The sequence below is a fragment of the Somniosus microcephalus genome, chromosome 3, assembly GCF_052327205.1.
Source record: "Somniosus microcephalus isolate GS21.2 chromosome 3, FLI_Smic_1.0, whole genome shotgun sequence".
NCBI classification, from domain to species: Eukaryota; Metazoa; Chordata; class Chondrichthyes; order Squaliformes; family Somniosidae; genus Somniosus; species Somniosus microcephalus.
The window spans coordinates 354,290,104-354,307,649 of NC_140989.1; the positions used below are offsets into that span (position 1 = coordinate 354,290,104).

The 17,546-nt window shown below is 43.2% G+C and overlaps 1 protein-coding gene across 14 annotated transcripts in view; it reads right to left on the reverse strand.

Moving 5' to 3' along the window:
- LOC147122354 (heparan sulfate 2-O-sulfotransferase 1) overlaps positions 1-17,546 on the reverse strand; it is a 299,256-nt gene that overhangs the window by 12,897 nt on the left and 268,813 nt on the right. For all 14 annotated transcript variants that reach the window (XM_085983417.1, XM_085983430.1, XM_085983425.1 and 11 more), the window contains 3 exons: positions 8,106-8,244; positions 3,148-3,245; positions 107-264 (listed from right to left, as the gene is read on the reverse strand). In XM_085983417.1, coding sequence (XP_085839543.1) covers positions 107-264; positions 3,148-3,245; positions 8,106-8,244 — 395 coding nt within the window. The remainder of the gene's footprint in view (positions 1-106; positions 265-3,147; positions 3,246-8,105; positions 8,245-17,546) is intronic.

A 17,546-nucleotide genomic window follows, 5' to 3' on the forward strand; every position in this document is an offset into this window, starting at 1 on the left:
ATACTCAAAAGCCGTTTTTCTAAATTCTAGAACTAAAATGCAGGATAGTTTATAATACTAAGAGATTATCAGTACATTTCCAAGTACGTGTCATTTTCCAACTGACCTGTACGGTACAGTTCTGTTGCTCCTCTAAAGAAGCGTGGCAAGGCTGCCTCCAGGAGCATTATAAAGTCTTCCAATTCCTCGGTTACCCCGACGAGGAGATACTCGTTAACCAGGTTGTATTTGGCTTGCTCCAAAGCCCATTTGCTTCCAACATTCCTATAATGACAAAGAGTAATGATGGTGGGCAGACTACAGACAGAAAAAGGATTTGCACAGATCCTTACCCACTTTAATTGCAACTAGAATAGGACAAGTAATTAATCTCTTTCTTTGCTGTCACAGTGTTACAATCTTATTAAAAACAGTGGTGTTTAGGAAATAGGTCACAGGTGCCACTCTTTTCAGCAAGACGAACAATCAGTTTTATTTGCAACCTTGGACCTTCAAGCCAGCTAAGTTCACTGACACTCTGGCAAATGCTGTTACTGATCACTGGGCAGCCTGCATTTTGTACTGTTCACAGCCAGCTAGTCATTAGCAGGGTCAGTGGAAAACCACAGGCATATTCTGCACATTTACGTTTAACATATATCCCATTGAGTGCTGCAATTCCTATGCTTTCAAATAAAATGCAATTTACATCAGAATAGACTTTGGAGTTGCATCTAATTACATCATAGTTTTACAATACCTGGTCAAACTAAAAATGTGATTATTGGCCAACAGCATAATGTCATTAAAAAAAAAATCTCTCAATGTGGACATTTCTATAAAACAACACTGACACAAAAGTCCCAGTTGCTGCTACTGTTGCTGTGATCAGCCTGCGATACTCCCGTGGACCTCTTCTGACCGGCATTCTGGATATCCTAAACTTCTGGCTGAAGTGAAATCCCACACTGCTACAGTCCATTTTAACAATTCTTCAAAAAGTCAATGATCAGTGAAGTACGATCACTCCAGAATATAACCAAGAGGTTTTGTTTTAAAGTTGAAGTTTAATGATGGCCACTAGCAATTTACTGTCATGCTGGGCTGCAATTTCTGCGTGGATTAGACCGTGAAGCATGTTTCAGCCTTTATTTTCTTAAAACTTAAAGGCCTAGAAATTCAGTTGTTTGCGCCAGCCGCTAGCGCCTTAGGAGGAGGAGATGTTGGGCGCTAGGCGGCTAGGCACAGCGCGATCTGCGCCTCTCCCCAACTTCAGTAAAGATTTAGCGGCGGCGCAAAGCCTTTGCGCGCGCTCAGCTGCGCGCGCAGATCCTGACGTCATTTCATCGTGCAACGCCCTTTGTTCGCCCCAAACCGGAAATTCAGTGGCGCCGGCCTATTGTGCGCCTGGCGCCCCTAGCGACTGGTAGAGGGGAACGGTTCTCAGTCGCTGCGGGGCGCGGGGGGCGCAAATTAAAGGGCACTCCTCCTGCAGTAGAAAAGGCAGCCATTTTGCAACACTCCTTCTTTGTGAGAGACGGATCTTTGCAGCGAGACAAAGGTAGAGAGCTTTCTGGTTTGGCTCAACACTCGCACAGGTACTTGTGGCTTCAGGCCACAGCTTTCCACTTGTCTTTAACTTCAGAGCCATATCATTGATTGCAAACATATAATGGGGGCTGCAATGGGTGCAAACGTTGGCCTTCTCCATTGCATTCAAAGGGCTCACAGACGCCGTGAGAGAGTGGCAGTCATACAAATCCACCCTCCCCCTTTAAGAGCTGACCGGCGCCAGAGTGTCTGCCGTCAATCAGCAACTCGCCGCACCTGCGCTGCGCCCGCCCTCGGGGGTATCGCCCCGGGCCGCCGGCTTAGCGCCTAATGATAGTCGTGCATCGCCTGTTTTAGCGCAGCAGCAACCTCTTGGGGCGATGCCACTGAATATCGGCGAAGGTGGCGCGAAGTTGCGCCGGGCGCAAACTTTAGCGGCCGCCCGGCTGTAGCGCCCCAAACGTGGCTATACTGAATTTCTAGGCCAAAGTTTCTACAGGATGAAATATTATACGAACACCCACATTATTTCACTGTAGGATAAGGCTGATCAGAATCTATGTATAAATTAAATTAGAGGCAATATCTGCATCCTATAAGTAAAGTGATCTGACACCAAGTAAATTATTCAGATCCTCTCTACCCCCATTAATAAACATTGAAACACTGCAGCTTGTAAAAAAGTTCAGCCTCTGCACTATATACACAACACCCCAGCACTTCAATGTTAAACAACCTCCACTCAGGAAGAGGATTTGGAGAACCATATTGATCTCCGAGCAAAGCTCGTCTAAATCACTATTTTCTCCCCAACCATCATGTCTCCACAAATCATAAAATGCGTACGCAGGCACAAGATGGCTTGCCCTCCTTTTAGGAAACTATTTGGATTCTACCAAGGATCTCCCCTTGATGGCAAATCAGATCATGATTTTGCCACAAGTGAAACTGCTGGTGTGAACACAGGCCCTACCAAACTTTTATAAAGTGCTGTACGACATTATACTCCAACATGTTATAATCGGATCCGAGACACAATTGCCGCCAAACTAGGCAGCTTTGTGATGTGAGCCTGTACGCAAGAGTGGCCAAACCTATTTTAAGTATGGCAGCTTACAGAGTGAGGGACTTTCAACCGCTCAGATTGGACTGAATTCAAAACCGAAATCTTAACGGCAGATATCAACATACTAACATAATAACCTTTTGGGCAGGAGAAAATCATTGGTCCTTCTAGCTTACATTTCCAAGCTTCCCATCAGGGTCCTTACTGTGATTCTGGAACTAATTGCCCTATACCCCCTTTCCGAACACAAATTCACCTAGTCCTTCTTTTAAAATTGCATGTGATTTTCTGTTCCACCATCCTTGCTAATAATTTGATCCACAATTCATCATCCTCTTTCTAAAAAATGTTTTTGCCTATATTTCCTATTTTCTTTCCACATTAAACTGTGCCCCACAGTCCTTAAATCTTGCACCGAACAGAGGAACTATTGACATGATCTGCCAAATAAAACATACAATATATAGCAAGTAGGTATTTTATTAAGGAAAGATAATTAACATTCATTACTAGCTTTTATGAACTACTTTATTTTTTTCCATTGTACCTACCAACATTCTGAGCTGTGGCCACAAAAGAAAGGAATCTGAAGCCAAAGTTTCTCTGGAGCACAGTCTGACCCACCAGCTGCAACACATTCATCAAATGTCTGGAGTGGGGGGGGGCGGGTGGAAAGAAAGAAAAGAGATTGCTGCAAGCCAAGAGTAAATCAGTACAAGCAGAAATAAGTGCTACCAGTCAATTCAGACTTTCAAACCAATGCTTCAGAAACCTCACGATGTCAAAGTCAGTATTGTAATTCTAAGACACTCTACATGATCTTTAACACAATTAATTTTGAACATGCTGCAACAAACCACACATCAACCAAACCACTGCAATAAATGCTTATGGTGCCTTAAGTCTTACTTGGCACAGAATTCCAAATTTTCCACAAATTTAAGTAAACAAAAATAGTGAAATGCTGGTTGGAAATGTTTCACTAACCTGCCACTCCTTCAATACTACAACACCAGCTGTGCTGGATCATTTTATTAGATTAAAACCAATAAAATTTAGTTTGTGAAACAGTGTATATTCACCAAATGTCCAGTTTACCAGTATAAATTGTTAGTGTGTTAGAAGATAGATTGTCGATTTTTGCTTTTTTTTCGTTTAGATTACTACTATAGATGATATGAAAGTCTTGAATGTAAAAGTTGAATTTAATTCTGGAATGAAGACCATACCTAATAGGTAATTAACATGCTTATTCATTCAATCTCCATAAATAGAAGCATACCAAAGTAAAAACCAGAATAGTTCTATACACTTGCTGAAAGCTCTGTAGCACTGCTACTCATTCGGATGGGAAAGCACACTAACTGCCTGTTGATAGCTACCTTAAGAGATAGCTTTCACGAGGAACCTTTTGTATACTGGCCACTGAAGAGAGTAGTAGGAGCTCAGACCTTCTCTGGTAGATCTGGGTCTGCCAGGGAGCAAAACAAGGCGGCACACTCCACTTTATTAACCTTGGTTTAGTAATGAACTCACCCAAATGAGCTGACCCAAAACTTGGAAGTAGTGAACAGTGAGGAAGATAGCGATAGACTTTAAAAAAAAAAAATAGTTCGTGGGATGTGGGCGTTGCTGGAAAATCCAGCATTTATTGCCCATCCCTAATTGCCCTCGAGGTGGTGGTAGTGGTGTGCCGCCTTCTTGAACCGCTGCAGTCCGTTTGGTGAAGGTACTCCCAGAGTGCTGTTAGGTAGGGAGTTCCAGGATTTTGACCCAGCGACGACGAAGGGACAGCAATATACTTCCAAGTCAGGATAGTGTGTGACTTGGAGGTGGTGGTGTTCCCATGTGCCTGCTGCCCTTGTCCTTCTAGGTGGTAGAGGTTGTGAGTTTGGGAGGTGCTGCCGAAGAAGTCTTGGCGAGTTGCTGCAGTGCAACTTGTAGATGGTACACACTGCAGCCACGGTGCCCCAGTGGTGGAGGGAGTGAATGTTTAAGGTGGTGGATGGGGTGCCAATCAAGCGGGCTGCTTTGTCCTGGATGATGTCGAGTTTCTTGTGGTGTTGGAGCTGCACTCATCCAGGCAAGTAGCGTGTATCATAGACAGACTGGTGGAATGGGCGGACACGTGGCAGATGAAATTTAACGCAGAAAAGTGCGAAGTGATATATTTTGGTAGAAAGAACAAGGAGAGGCAATATAAACTAAAGGGTACAATTCTAAAGGGGGTGCATGAACAGAGAAACCTAGGGGTATATGTGCCCAAATCGTTGAAGGTGGCAGGGCAGGTTGAGAAAGCAGCTAAAAAAGCATATAGGATCATGGGCTCCATAAATAGAGGCATAGAGTACAAAAGCAAGGAAGCTATGATGAATCTTTATAAAACACAGGTCTGGCCTCAACTGGAATAGTGTGTCCAATTCTGGGCACTGCACTTTAAGAAGGACGTGAAGGCCTTAGAGAGGGTGCAGAAAAGATTTACAAGAATGGTTCCAGGGATGAGGGACTTCAGTTCCGTGGATAGACTGGAGAAGCTGTCGTTGTTCTCCTTAGCCATGATGTGGAGATGCCGGTGTTGGACTGGGGTGGACAAATGTAGGAAGTCACACACCAGGTTATAGTCCAACAGCTTTAAAGCTGTTGGACTATAACCTGGTGTTGTGTGACTTCCTACATTTGTTCTCCTTAGAGCAGAGAAGGTTGAGAGGAGATTTGATAGGTGTTCAAAATCATGAGGGGTCTAGACAGAGTAGACAGAGAGAAACTGTTCATTGGTGGAAGGGTCGAGGGCACAGATTTAACGTGATTGGCAGAAGAACCAAAGGCGGCATGAGGAAAAAAAAATTATGCAGCGAGTGGTTAGGATCTGGAATGCTCTGACTGAAAGGGTGGTAGAGGCAGATTCAATTGTGGCTTTCAATAGGGAATTGGATAAGTACCTGAATGAAAAATAAATTGCAGGGCTACGGGGAAAGGGCAGGGGAGTGGGACTAGCTGAAGTGCTCTTGCAGAGAGCCAGCATGGGCTCGACAGGCTGAATGGTTACAGGACAGAAGGAGGCCATTCTATAATCTTATTTTCACATGAAATTCATGGAGTGTGTGGACCAGCATAAATCTTTGGTTTGACCTACAACAAAGTGAAACTCTTGAGCATCAGTGAAGTGATACCTCCTTTCAATGCAATAATTGAAGGTGGCAGAGAAAACTCTGGCAACATGATTTCTCAAGACAAGTGAAACATGGATGCAATTTTCTGCATAAGCAAACTAAATTGAGAAGTACCCTACTTTTGTACCAAATAAGATACAATGGCTGTACCACTAACCAGTGTAAACTTATCAAAATGATATACTCTTCTACTCTTTCTAGTGGCTGGTTAGAGTATCATAGACAGATCCCTGGGAACAGGTTACCTGATTTGGGCTCTCAACTTGGAATGAGGTGCAATGAGGATTGAGGGAGGGGAGAGGGGGGAAAAAGCAACAGCAAAAGTGCATGGGAAAATAAATCTAAAGCATTCAAACATATCTACCTTTTTTCTCCACATTGACAGTTAGTTTTACAGTGAATGATGTCCAGTTATTTAGAATATTGCTTAGTAAATCAAGATCACATAATCTCATGATTTTCTTTTAACTTTTGGGTCTTTTAAAATAACATATCCAGCTGAAGGAAGAAAGGAAGAATTAAAACCAATATATAACATACTAAAAATGTTCCTCTAACCAGCCACAGATTTTTCTAATCCTTCAAGCAATTCATGCTTGTGATCATAAGCTCTTGCAAACACCACACAGCAAAGAAATGTAGCACACAGATCAATAGAAGGGAGGGAGCTCAAGGCTGCAATCTCACCTTGAGGTTCAACTCAGTTATAAACAACTTGTGCTTTGCCCTTGTGATTTGCTGTCATGTGACCCCCCTTTTGATTATATTATATTCTGGTAACTCACTTCTAGTGATGTTATTCTCCATTTACAATTTGCAGTTATACGTCTGACATTTGTGGAACAGAGTGATACCTTTAAGGTCCAACAAGAGTTACACGGGTGAATTGAATTCAAATTTTTCTCCACCAATTTTCTCCTTCCTTTCCTGGAGACCCCCGACTAAGTGCCAGCCTTGGTTCAGGAGCAGTACTCTTGCCTCGAAGCGAGATGGTCATGGGTTCAAGCCCCAGTCCAGAAACTTGAGCACAGTATCTCGGCTGACAATTTTGTGTCGTACTGAGGGAGTGCTGCACTGTTGGAAGCGCCATCTTTTGGATAAGAAATCAAACCAAACTCCTGTCTGCCATCTCAGGTGGATGTAAAAGATCCCGTGGCCCTATATAAACACTAGGGGAGTTCTCCTGGTGTTCCAGCCAACATTTATCATTCAACCATCACCGCCAAAAGCAGATCATCTGGTCATTATATTATTAGTCTATTATACCTGGCTGTGTGCAAATAGGCTGCCATGTTTCCCTACATGACAACAGTGATTACACTTCAAAAATATTTCCTTAGCAGTGAAGTGCTTTGGCACGTCCTGAGGTTATGAAAGGCACTATATAAATGGAAGCCGTTTCTTTTTTTTCCTTTCTGGCAATTGATGTCATGGGTGCTCCGATACCAGCATACACGTCTAAGCTTAACAAATGAGCATCAGCGGGCTATTTGACTTGGGTGGGAACAACAGATGAACCTAATCCTGTCCTCAACCAACATTCATCCACAGACTTCCTGTAGGGGAGGGTTACCGTGGCACTTTTTCCCCATCTGTAACTCAGTGCCTGGAGGCAAACAGCAGCATCTCTACTGCTGCCTTAGCGGAGATGAGTTAACTCCAAGTAGGCAGAGATTGAGTTTGGAACCTTCTGGTCTACATGACTCAGCTGCTCACGGGATAAAGTCACTTGAGCTATTGGGCGAATCTGAATTTAATTTAGTTAATTTGTAGCAATTCTCAATGGAGATATAAATGTGATCAAAGTATTAAATTAAACAAAATATGAATAAAATCATGCTTGGATATCCCATCTCAGAACTCCTGAGTTATGAATACAGTTTAGTGGGGAAATTACAGCACGCTGTGATAGACAGCTGTGTGGAGCAGATTACTCTGTAATCACCTTTACTTGTAATCATAACCAGTTACATGATTAATGCCATCTGTGTTAAAACGCTGAAGAAATGATTTCCATTCTATACAGCTCACTGAAACAATGTCGAAGCACTTTCCAGGATGAACATCAATGTTATCTTGGCAACAACCAGGCAGAAAGTTGGATAGTATGAAGTTTGTCCTCCCCTCACAAAGATGCTACATCCAGAAGAATGGAATGAGTGTTACATCCATCTTCAGCCAACTAAATGAGCAAATTAAAACAGCCCTGGGAATCAAACATCAAAAAAAGTTGGAGTAGCTGCAGCATTCATTGATGCTGTCTTTGTGTCTTTTTAAATAATATTCCAACTACCCTTGTGCCTTGTGTATATTACCTGCTCTGCTGTAAATTCATTTACCTTTTTATCTCCCTGTTTTCTTCTCTTTAGTCCAGGCCTGTAGTCATCACCAAAGCGCAGAAAATAGTAGTATGATACCAGTCGCTCAATTGGATCTCGAATTACATTTACGTAGATGGGTTTCTTCTTCGCACCGTATCTGCAGTAATGGGAAGAGGAAACATTTATTGGTTATTTCAGTGTTCAATGTGAGGTAAAGCTGTTTTCAATATTGCTTTGAGAGTAACCTTCAATAGTTCTGAGAATGATTTGATATTTTCTAAATTTACAGTTATACCGTTCCTATGCTCTTATGTTCCTACTTTCCCAGTAGTTTCTAATGCAATCAAGCTGGTACTGTATCATGTTTACAATGACAAAGAAAAAGAAACATGGACCAGCTCCGTCCTATAAAGCTTTGAGGCAGCCACCAAAACTGTTGCTATGTCTGTAACTCTAGTATTGCAACTAACCAAATAAAATCAGTAATGTATGTACAGTATAAACATATGCCATTTATTTACTACATCCATACTTAGATTTTTCTCATTTTTGTGTAGTTATGCAAAGTAGTATCTACTAGTTTTAACTAAGTTTCTATGTAGTTATTGTTAAGTCTGTGTGTTCTAGTTGTATTTAAGATTAATTACTGACACAGACTACAAGAATAACGTTTCAACAGGTCTTTACTAGTTGGAGGTCAGGGCTATACTAACAGCAATATCACTACACGGTACTTATATACCGGTGGTCACCACCGGTATTACGTATACAGCAGCCAGAGAAAGTAGTACATCTCTTAAGGTGGAACAGGTTACATACACCACAATCCTCCCTTTTTAGCTTAACAGTCATATCCCCATTTAACATAACATAATAATATATATACATATATATAACTTCAGGTATAAACAGTTCAAAGGTTCAGTCTCTCAGGAGGCCTTCTGATTCGGGTTGGATAACGCCTTTCAGTGGTCTCTGATTCTTGTTGCCGAGGTGACTCCTCTAGTTGGTTTCCTATGTATTGGACGTCATCATCAGGTACATTCTCTGCCGAGGTAGATGCTTCAGGTTCATTAACGTCTTCCACAGTTGTCTCTGTCGCAACCATGGGTTCGACCCTTGCTCTCGATTCTACCAGTTGATCCGCATGACGCCTTATCACATTGTTAGCAATATCTACTGTGTACATCAGAGGTCCTTGTCTGGCCCGAATTGTTCCGGACTGCCATTTTTCGTTTCCATAGTCCCTTGCCAACACTGGTTGTCCTACGTCGAAACTTCGAGTGGTCTTGTTGTTAATATGCCGGAACTGTTTGTTTTCCACTTCCCTCCGCACATTTGGTTTTAACAAGTCCAACCTGGACCGCAACCTCCTGTTATAAAACATCATGGCAGGACTTTGGTTAGTCACTGCATGAGCAGCATTTCGATATGCCATTAGGAAATTGTCCACCTTGTGTTGTAGCGGAATCTGATCATCGTTCATGGCCTTTATTGCCTTTTTGAATGATTGGACAAATCTCTCGGCCAACCCGTTTGTCGCCGGATGATATGGGGCAGAGGTATAATGTTTCACCCCATTCTTCTTTAAGAATTTTTGGAATTCTTCCGACACGAACTGTGGTCCGTTGTCCAAACATATCTGTTCTGGCAATCCGTTCCTTGCGAATATTGTTCTTAACACCGCAATTGTCTTTTCTGAAGTAGTGGTATTCATCTTGATCACTTCTGGCCATTTGGAATGTGCGTCCACCGCAATTAGGAACATGGAGTCCATGAATGGACCAGCAAAGTCAATATGTACGCGTTGCCATGGGGCTGAAGGCCATTCCCATGGGTGTAGCGGTGCGATCGGAGGTGCATTTTGCACTTTTTGGCACCCAGCGCAGCTTTTCGTCAACTCCTCTATCTGTTGGTCAATACCCGGCCACCATACATAAGCCCTAGCAAGACTTTTCATCTTAACTCCCCCCAGATGACCTTCATGCAGTTCCTTTAGAACTCTTTCCCTTAACTTGGGAGGAATAATCACTCTTGTCCTGTACATCAAAGTACCATGGCAGACGGACAGCTGGTCTCGCCTTGCCGAGAATGCTGGTAACAGAGGATCACCATGTGTTGGCCATCCCTTCACTGTCACCTCGTAGACTCGGGACAGTGTCGGGTCGTTCCTGGTTTCTCTTTCAATACTTGCATTGGTGACTGGTAAACACTCGATGATGGTCGAATGAAATAACTCAACAGGGTCAACTTTCGTCGTCTCTTCTTCTTCAGGTAGTGGCAGGCGCGACAGCCCATCAGCATTGCCATGCTGCTTTGTACCTTTGAATTCTATTTGATATTGATGTGCCCCTAGGAAAAGGGACCATCTCTGGAGTCTCTGTGCTGTCATCACCGGAACACCCTTCTTAGGGTTAAAAATGGATACCAACGGCTGATGGTCTGTCAGAAGTGTGAATTTTTGGCCCTGCAGGTAATGATTAAACTTCTTCACTCCCCATACAAGGCTGAGAGCCTCCCTATCGATCTGCGCATAGTTGCGCTCAGCGGAGGTCAATGATCTGGATGCAAACGTGACTGGCCTTTCCGTGCCATTTGGCAACTTGTGTGAGAGTACTGCCCCAATACCATATGGAGAAGCATCACAAGCCAACCGAATAGGCAGTGTCGGGTTGAAGTGAGCCAACACTTCCTCTGAGGTGATCAATTCTTTGCTTTTGCGAAATGCCTTCTTACAGTTTTCGCTTCATTCCCATGGTACCCCTTTCTGTAAAAGAGCGTTCAGCGGGTGCAGTACCATGGATAGATTCGGTAGAAACTTATGGTAATAGTTAATCAATCCTAGAAACGACCTCAACTGAGAGACATTATCCGGAGCGGGAGCCTTTACAACTGCCTCTATCTTGTCAGGAGACTTATGAAGCCCCTCCCGGTCAATGACATGACCACAGTACGAGATCCGCTTCTGAAAGAACTCACATTTCTGCCGATTAACTCGAAGTCCATACTCTTTCAGTCTGTTGAGCACCAGTTCCAAGTTTGCGAGGTGTTCTTCATCACCATCTCCTGTAATCAGAATATTGTCCAGGTAACATTGTGTGCCTGGAATTCCCTGTAATACCTGCTCCATGGCCCTCTGCCAAATTGCTGGAGCCGATGCCACTCCAAAAACCAGCCTATTATACCGGTACAAACCTCTATGCGTGTTGATCGTGAGGTACTGGCGTGACTCTTCTTCAACCTCCATCTGCAAGTACGCCTGCGCCAGGTCTATCTTGGTGAAGTGTTTCCCGCCAGACAACGAAGCAAAAATATCCTCAATCCGCGGAAGCGGATACTGCACCGTGTGAAGCACCGGATTAACGGTGATCTTGAAGTCTCCACAGATGCGAACCTTCCCTGGTTCTCCTGGCTTGTTGCTCGAAGGACGTTTCATAACGGGAACAATGGGCGTAGCCCACTCACTCCAATCTACCTTAGACAGTACACCTGAACATTCTAGCGCTTCCAGTTCCGCTTCTACAGCAGGTCGTATTGCATAGGGTACCGGTCTGGCTTTGAAAAATTTTGGGTGTGCATGTTCATCAATCTTGATGTTTGCCGTAATTCCTCTGTGTTCCCAGTCCCTGCTGGAACACCTCTTTAGCATCATCCAATATTCTGGACAATTGTTTAGGTTTGACATCTGTTTCCCCGGAATCTACCGTTAGTGCCTTTAAGGAGTGCCAGTCCATATTCATTTTCCTAATCCACTCCCGTCCCAGTAGTGGTGGGCCTCCTTCAGGTAGCACATATAAGTCCATTACTTGGCTTTCTTTGCCCTTGTGGACCACTTTTACCTCTATCTTTCCGATGGGGTACACTCTTTGCCCCGTGTATGTTTTCAATATAATCTCCGTATCCCGTAGGGGAATATGTTGGAATAACCTTTTGTAATCTTTCTTATTCATGACCGTCAATGCTGATCCAGTGTCCAATTCCATCTTTACTTGGACTCCTGCTATCTGAAGAGTGACCCAAATTGTCTGGAGATCTGCATCCTTACCAACGTTGTGTACTCTTAAGCTACACAGTTCATTACTGCTGGCGTCTGAATCTGACTTCTGTTCGTTCGAACTGTTCTTTGTCACCTTGTGTACCTTTATGTATTTTCCTTGCGGTGACTTTTTGTTGCTGGTCTTCTTTCCTGACCGGCATACTTTAGCTATGTGGCCAAGCCTGCCACACGTTCTGCATTCTTGGTTTTTAAACCAACACTGGTTCTGATCGTGCGTTGTCTTTCCACAACGATAACATTTTACAGTACTCAAAACCAATTGATTTGTACTGAGTTCCAGTGACCGTAGCTGCATTACTGCCGTGCCTCTCGCTGCGGCTTCGTGTGATGCTGCCATAGTGACCGCTTTCTCAAGCGTCAGCTCATTCTCCTCGAGCAGTCGCTTTTGTGTATCTTCTTTTAATAATCCACACACAAATTTATCTCTTAGCGCATCTGTTAGTCCCGTTCCAAACTGACAGTACTTTGCTAGCTTACGCAATTCCATTAAATATTCAGCATTGCTTTCATCTTTCAGCTGCTTTCTGCTGTAAAATTTAAATCGTACCGCTAGCATCAGCGGCGTGGGGTTTAGATGATTTCTCAGGACAGTAACAATCTCCTCGAACGTCTTCTCCGCCGGTTCATCTGGTGATAAAAGGTGTTTCAATTGCCCGTATGTCTTCGCACCCATTAAGTTTAATAAAGTTAGTGCTTTCTCATCATCTGGGATTTTATTTGCTTTACAATAATTTTGTATGCGTTCTACATACGTGGCCCAATCTTCGATGTCGCTATCAAAGGTATTAATGTTCCCATGTTTAGGCATCGTTGCAATTTTTTTTTCCCAAGATGGCGGCTTCCCGCTCTTGTCTTCGTCCTCCGCCTACAAAATGGCGGTTTTCCGCGCTTGGCGGTCTTTCCCGCGCTCGCCTTCTTCACCCGCTGGCTGTAATGGCGTTTGGCGTGCCGCTGCTGCTCCCCTTTCCCAGCGGTTAGTAACTCCCCCGACGCTGTCTCCGCTTCACCGCGGCTCCCTCGGGCATTCGCGCTTCCCCGATGTCGCGCCTCGCAGCCCTTCTTGCAGCCCGGTTATTAGCACCGGCTGCGTTCGCCTTCACCGCGGCTCTCGCGCCTTCAGTCGCCCCAGACGCTGCGCCTTTTTGGCCCGAATGCGGCCCGGCCCTTATCACCAGCTGCGATCGATCTCACCGCCTTTATTCCTCCGTCTTCCCTCCCCGTCTGTACAGCCAACGCGGCCGACTTTCTGCTCGCGTCGCTGACCGGCTTACCCACCACCGAGGTAGAAGGAAGATAGCTGACTGCCGCTGATGGAGGCTTCGAGTTCAGGATATCTTCTGCACTCCGGGTTCTCGATGCCTGCCGCGCGACGTGTCTTCCAGCAGGGTGATGAGGGTGGATGCCTCTCTTCGACGCCCATTCTGTGGACGAAGCCGCCGTGGATATAAACTGCCGCAGGGTAAGAATCGGACTCGTCGCCACTGTTAAGTCTGTGTGTTCTAGTTGTATTTAAGATTAATTACTGACACAGACTACAAGAATAACGTTTCAACAGGTCTTTACTAGTTGGAGGTCAGGGCTATACTAACAGCAATATCACTACACGGTACTTATATACCGGTGGTCACCACCGGTATTACGTATACAGCAGCCAGAGAAAGTAGTACATCTCTTAAGGTGGAACAGGCTTAAGTTCTCTTAAGGTGGAACAGGTTACATACACCACAGTTATGTTTGCAGGTAAATTATTGTACAGATCTTTACTTGTGACGACTGAGTTTAAATGTTACTGCATACATTGCAAACCAAAACCAAACCTGTACTTTAAAAGATTGAAGAAGTACTCAGTGCCAAATCCTTAACCCCTTTTATATATTCCAGGAGAACTTTATTTAAATAAAAGAATCTTTATTTCCCAAGAAATCAGTAGGGGAATGGTGCCTTCAGGGAGCATAGAATACATCTCTTCATTAATGAAAGTGATAAGAGCACATTCCAGTGACATTAGCTAAGGGAGTCCCCGCTAAGCACATCTGCTCTGCTGCTGGTTCTTTGGTCTGCTCCCAGACAGGGAGCAGCCTATTTTTATCACCAGTCCCTTCTGAGTTACAGCAAAACAGCCTTGAGGGAGAAGAAAAAGTGCAGCCACAGCTCCTCTGATGGCTCAGTGGTTTTATCCTGTGAGCAGCTGAGCCATACGGCCCCAAAATGTCCCAGGTTCGATCTCCGCTCTGTGCTGAATTAGCTGGTGTTTGCTGCAGCGGCAGTACTACAACTGACCCCAGATCCCGAGTGGAATGTTGTGGCAAAATAAAGTTAAAAGATGCATAATCACTCATCAGCATCTCAAACAGCACAAAAATACTTTACAGCAAATCCAAAGCCAGCACAGCCACTGAAGGCAACAGCTTTGAATTTCAAGATACTGCGCATCACCAAGACCTGTTCTGAAGCATTCAACAAATCAGTGCTGTATGCTCCGTTATACTGTGGATTGCCACTGTACTCAAGGCCCTTTGAATTCAGAGTTTTGGTTGAACTACCAAAATAATTTTCTGCAGCCATTCAGAAACCCCCCCCCAATTTTAACGGATTAAAGATTTTATGAACTGAAGTCAAAACCCAAAGTTGAGTGAAAAAGCTATAAAAATAAATTAAATACATGACTCCCTTTTGGTAATAGTATATAGCAGAAAATCTCAAAAGTATGTGGCACAGACCATTTCCAATGAATCAGAGAAACTATAAAATATCTGATACTCATATCTGCTGTACCATCCAATCAGCTTTTGTAACCAGTATGTCAATTACAGAAATGGAAAGACATTTACAACTTGTCAAGATGTCTAATAAAAATCGCTAAAATGCTGCTCAGAGAATTTCAATTTGTTGCCTCAACATTTTCAAGGCCTTAGGTACTTTTTCGCCACTGCACACCCTGGTCTCAGGAAAAGACAGTCAGCTTATTGGTGATACTCGCCAAGTAGGAAGCACTGAAATAGTTTTGAAGAAGGGATAAAAATTACCAAAGCTGTGCAAGTCCAAGAAAAAGAACGGCTTGCATGGATAACAATGGCCCGGATTTTCCGGTCGGAGGCATCTGCCCGCAGGAAGCCTCCGATCTGGAAAAAATCTGCGAATTTACCTGCTGGCTCCGTAGGTCCCGACACTTCCGCTCCTGGGTTTCTCCTGGTCCGCACGCGCAGAGGCCCAGGTATCCCGGGGCGCAGGCAGTTTGCAAGCGTCCCTGGGATCACGTGGGCCATGGGGAACCAATCAAAGAAGGGAATCCCCCTTCACACTTTTGACAGGTCTCTCCGCGTAGACAGGTCAAAAGTGTGAATGGGGATCATTCAAAAAATGCACTAAAACATTAAATAAATTTTTAAAAATCACATTTAAAATTAGTTAAAATTACATTAAATTAAATATTTTAAACAAAATTTTTTGAAAAAAAGTTTTTTTACGGGGTTAAAAATAAACTTACCTTTTTAAAAAAAAGTATTTTTAAATTACAAATGAGTGAAAACATTTTTAAAACTTTTTTAAAAACTCTTATGCTGGTAAAAGCAGGCCTTATGCACGCTTTTACCAGGCGTAAGATTTTTAAAGGTTTTCAGCGGGCGGAGGTTCTGCAGAAAGCGGAACTCTCCACCCACAGAGGCCCTTCTCCACGGCAGGCGGAGGATCTGTCAAGAGGATTCTTGACAGATCAGAAGTGTCGGTTTTCAGCGCATGCCTGAAACTGGCACTTGCGAGGCCCCTACAGGTGCATACACACCTCGTACGCACCCATGGGGGTCGGAAAATATGGGCCTATGTTTTTATTTTCCACCCCCCATCACCGTACACTAATCCCCAGCTGAGCTAGGCAGGAAGACACCATGACGTAGGCTCCTGTTGAAAGTGTTCTACAATCATTTGCTAGGAAGTACACAAAAATGATTGACGCTCTATTTTTTTTTCTTCCTTACCATTTGGAAAATGTCTTCCTCTGTTTCACGGCACCTACTGCTAATGTAATACTAGCAATCTTTTGTAACAGAAAGAGCCGAGCGACCAGCTCAGAGGTATGCAGCAGTTCTGCATCATCCTCAAACTTGTTAGGTCGATATTAACTCATACGGTTTTCAAATAATAAATGTACTTCGAATAAAAGGCAGGTTATTTCATTTACAGGGAATTAACCAATTCTGGAAAGAAAAGTGATGTTACTATTAGGTTGAAAGTCCATTTTTGATTATAAAGTAAAATTGATCAATATTCCAATTAAAATGGAAGCCCAAGATATGAGGTACAAATGTATCAGGTTTGCAGAAGCACTTTGATCAAGTCAAAGGTGAACCACACAACTGGAAGATTCAGAGATATTATTTTCCTACACTAACGTGGAAAGAATATCTACAGTAAGGAGCATCACAAAATACAATGCACTTGAAATTAATTTCAAATCTTAATTATACTTATAAAGACCATTTAGAGCAAGTTCAGCAATAGCTTGAAGAAAATACATTTGCATGCTTTTGTGGCAGATAGCTTAAATACTCTAATGTGGCACCAATGTGAGGTAATCAAATGAAGTACAGACTACAGTGGCGACATGATTCAACAGTCATCAAACATTCTAATTATGCTTTCAGTCCCTTTCCTATAAAATCAATGTCATACTTCCCCAGCTGTGATCAGGTCAGATCTGATGAAGTACCCTCCAGATTGCCAAGACATACTTTAATTTCCTTGCTGTATCAACTTAACATTGACTAAGCTAAGGAGATGGGACGGCTTTTCCAACCAAAGTGAAGTCAGGCTTCTCAAATAATGCAATGTAATCCTATTTATTTTCTTGAGTGATTTAAAAGCCACCTACATAATCAATAATTGGTAAGAATTTTGGGGGAAGCCCTCGCTATCTCTGCATCAAGGACCTTCTACTTCGAGCAGTTTTATTTTTGGGTGAAAACTGGTCATTTAAAAATTATTATAAGCCTTGAAATTTTACATGCTGAAAAATGGCATCCAAATTAGAAGCAAATTTGTTTATTTTGAGAAACTGGTCCTAATCAATAATTACCAACTGAAAAATAGTAGCCTATCTTGTAGTGAAATGACAAAATAATGGAACCTAAAATCATTTTTGCATTCTTGAGTGAAAGAAGCTACCAAGTTAACTAGACAGAGTTAGTCTCAGCAGCTTTATAGCCATATACAGGGACAGTATTGATCAACTTCCACTTGGCTTGCTTGTGAATTACTCCATCTGGAATGAAGCCAGACATTTACAAGCAGACTGAATTTAAACTGTTGCTGACCCAGAATGTGTTTCAGCGGCCAGGTGGATTGCACTACAATTCACACTGACTGTTTTAAAAAAAAATTACATTCCTTTACTGAGACTTTTATAG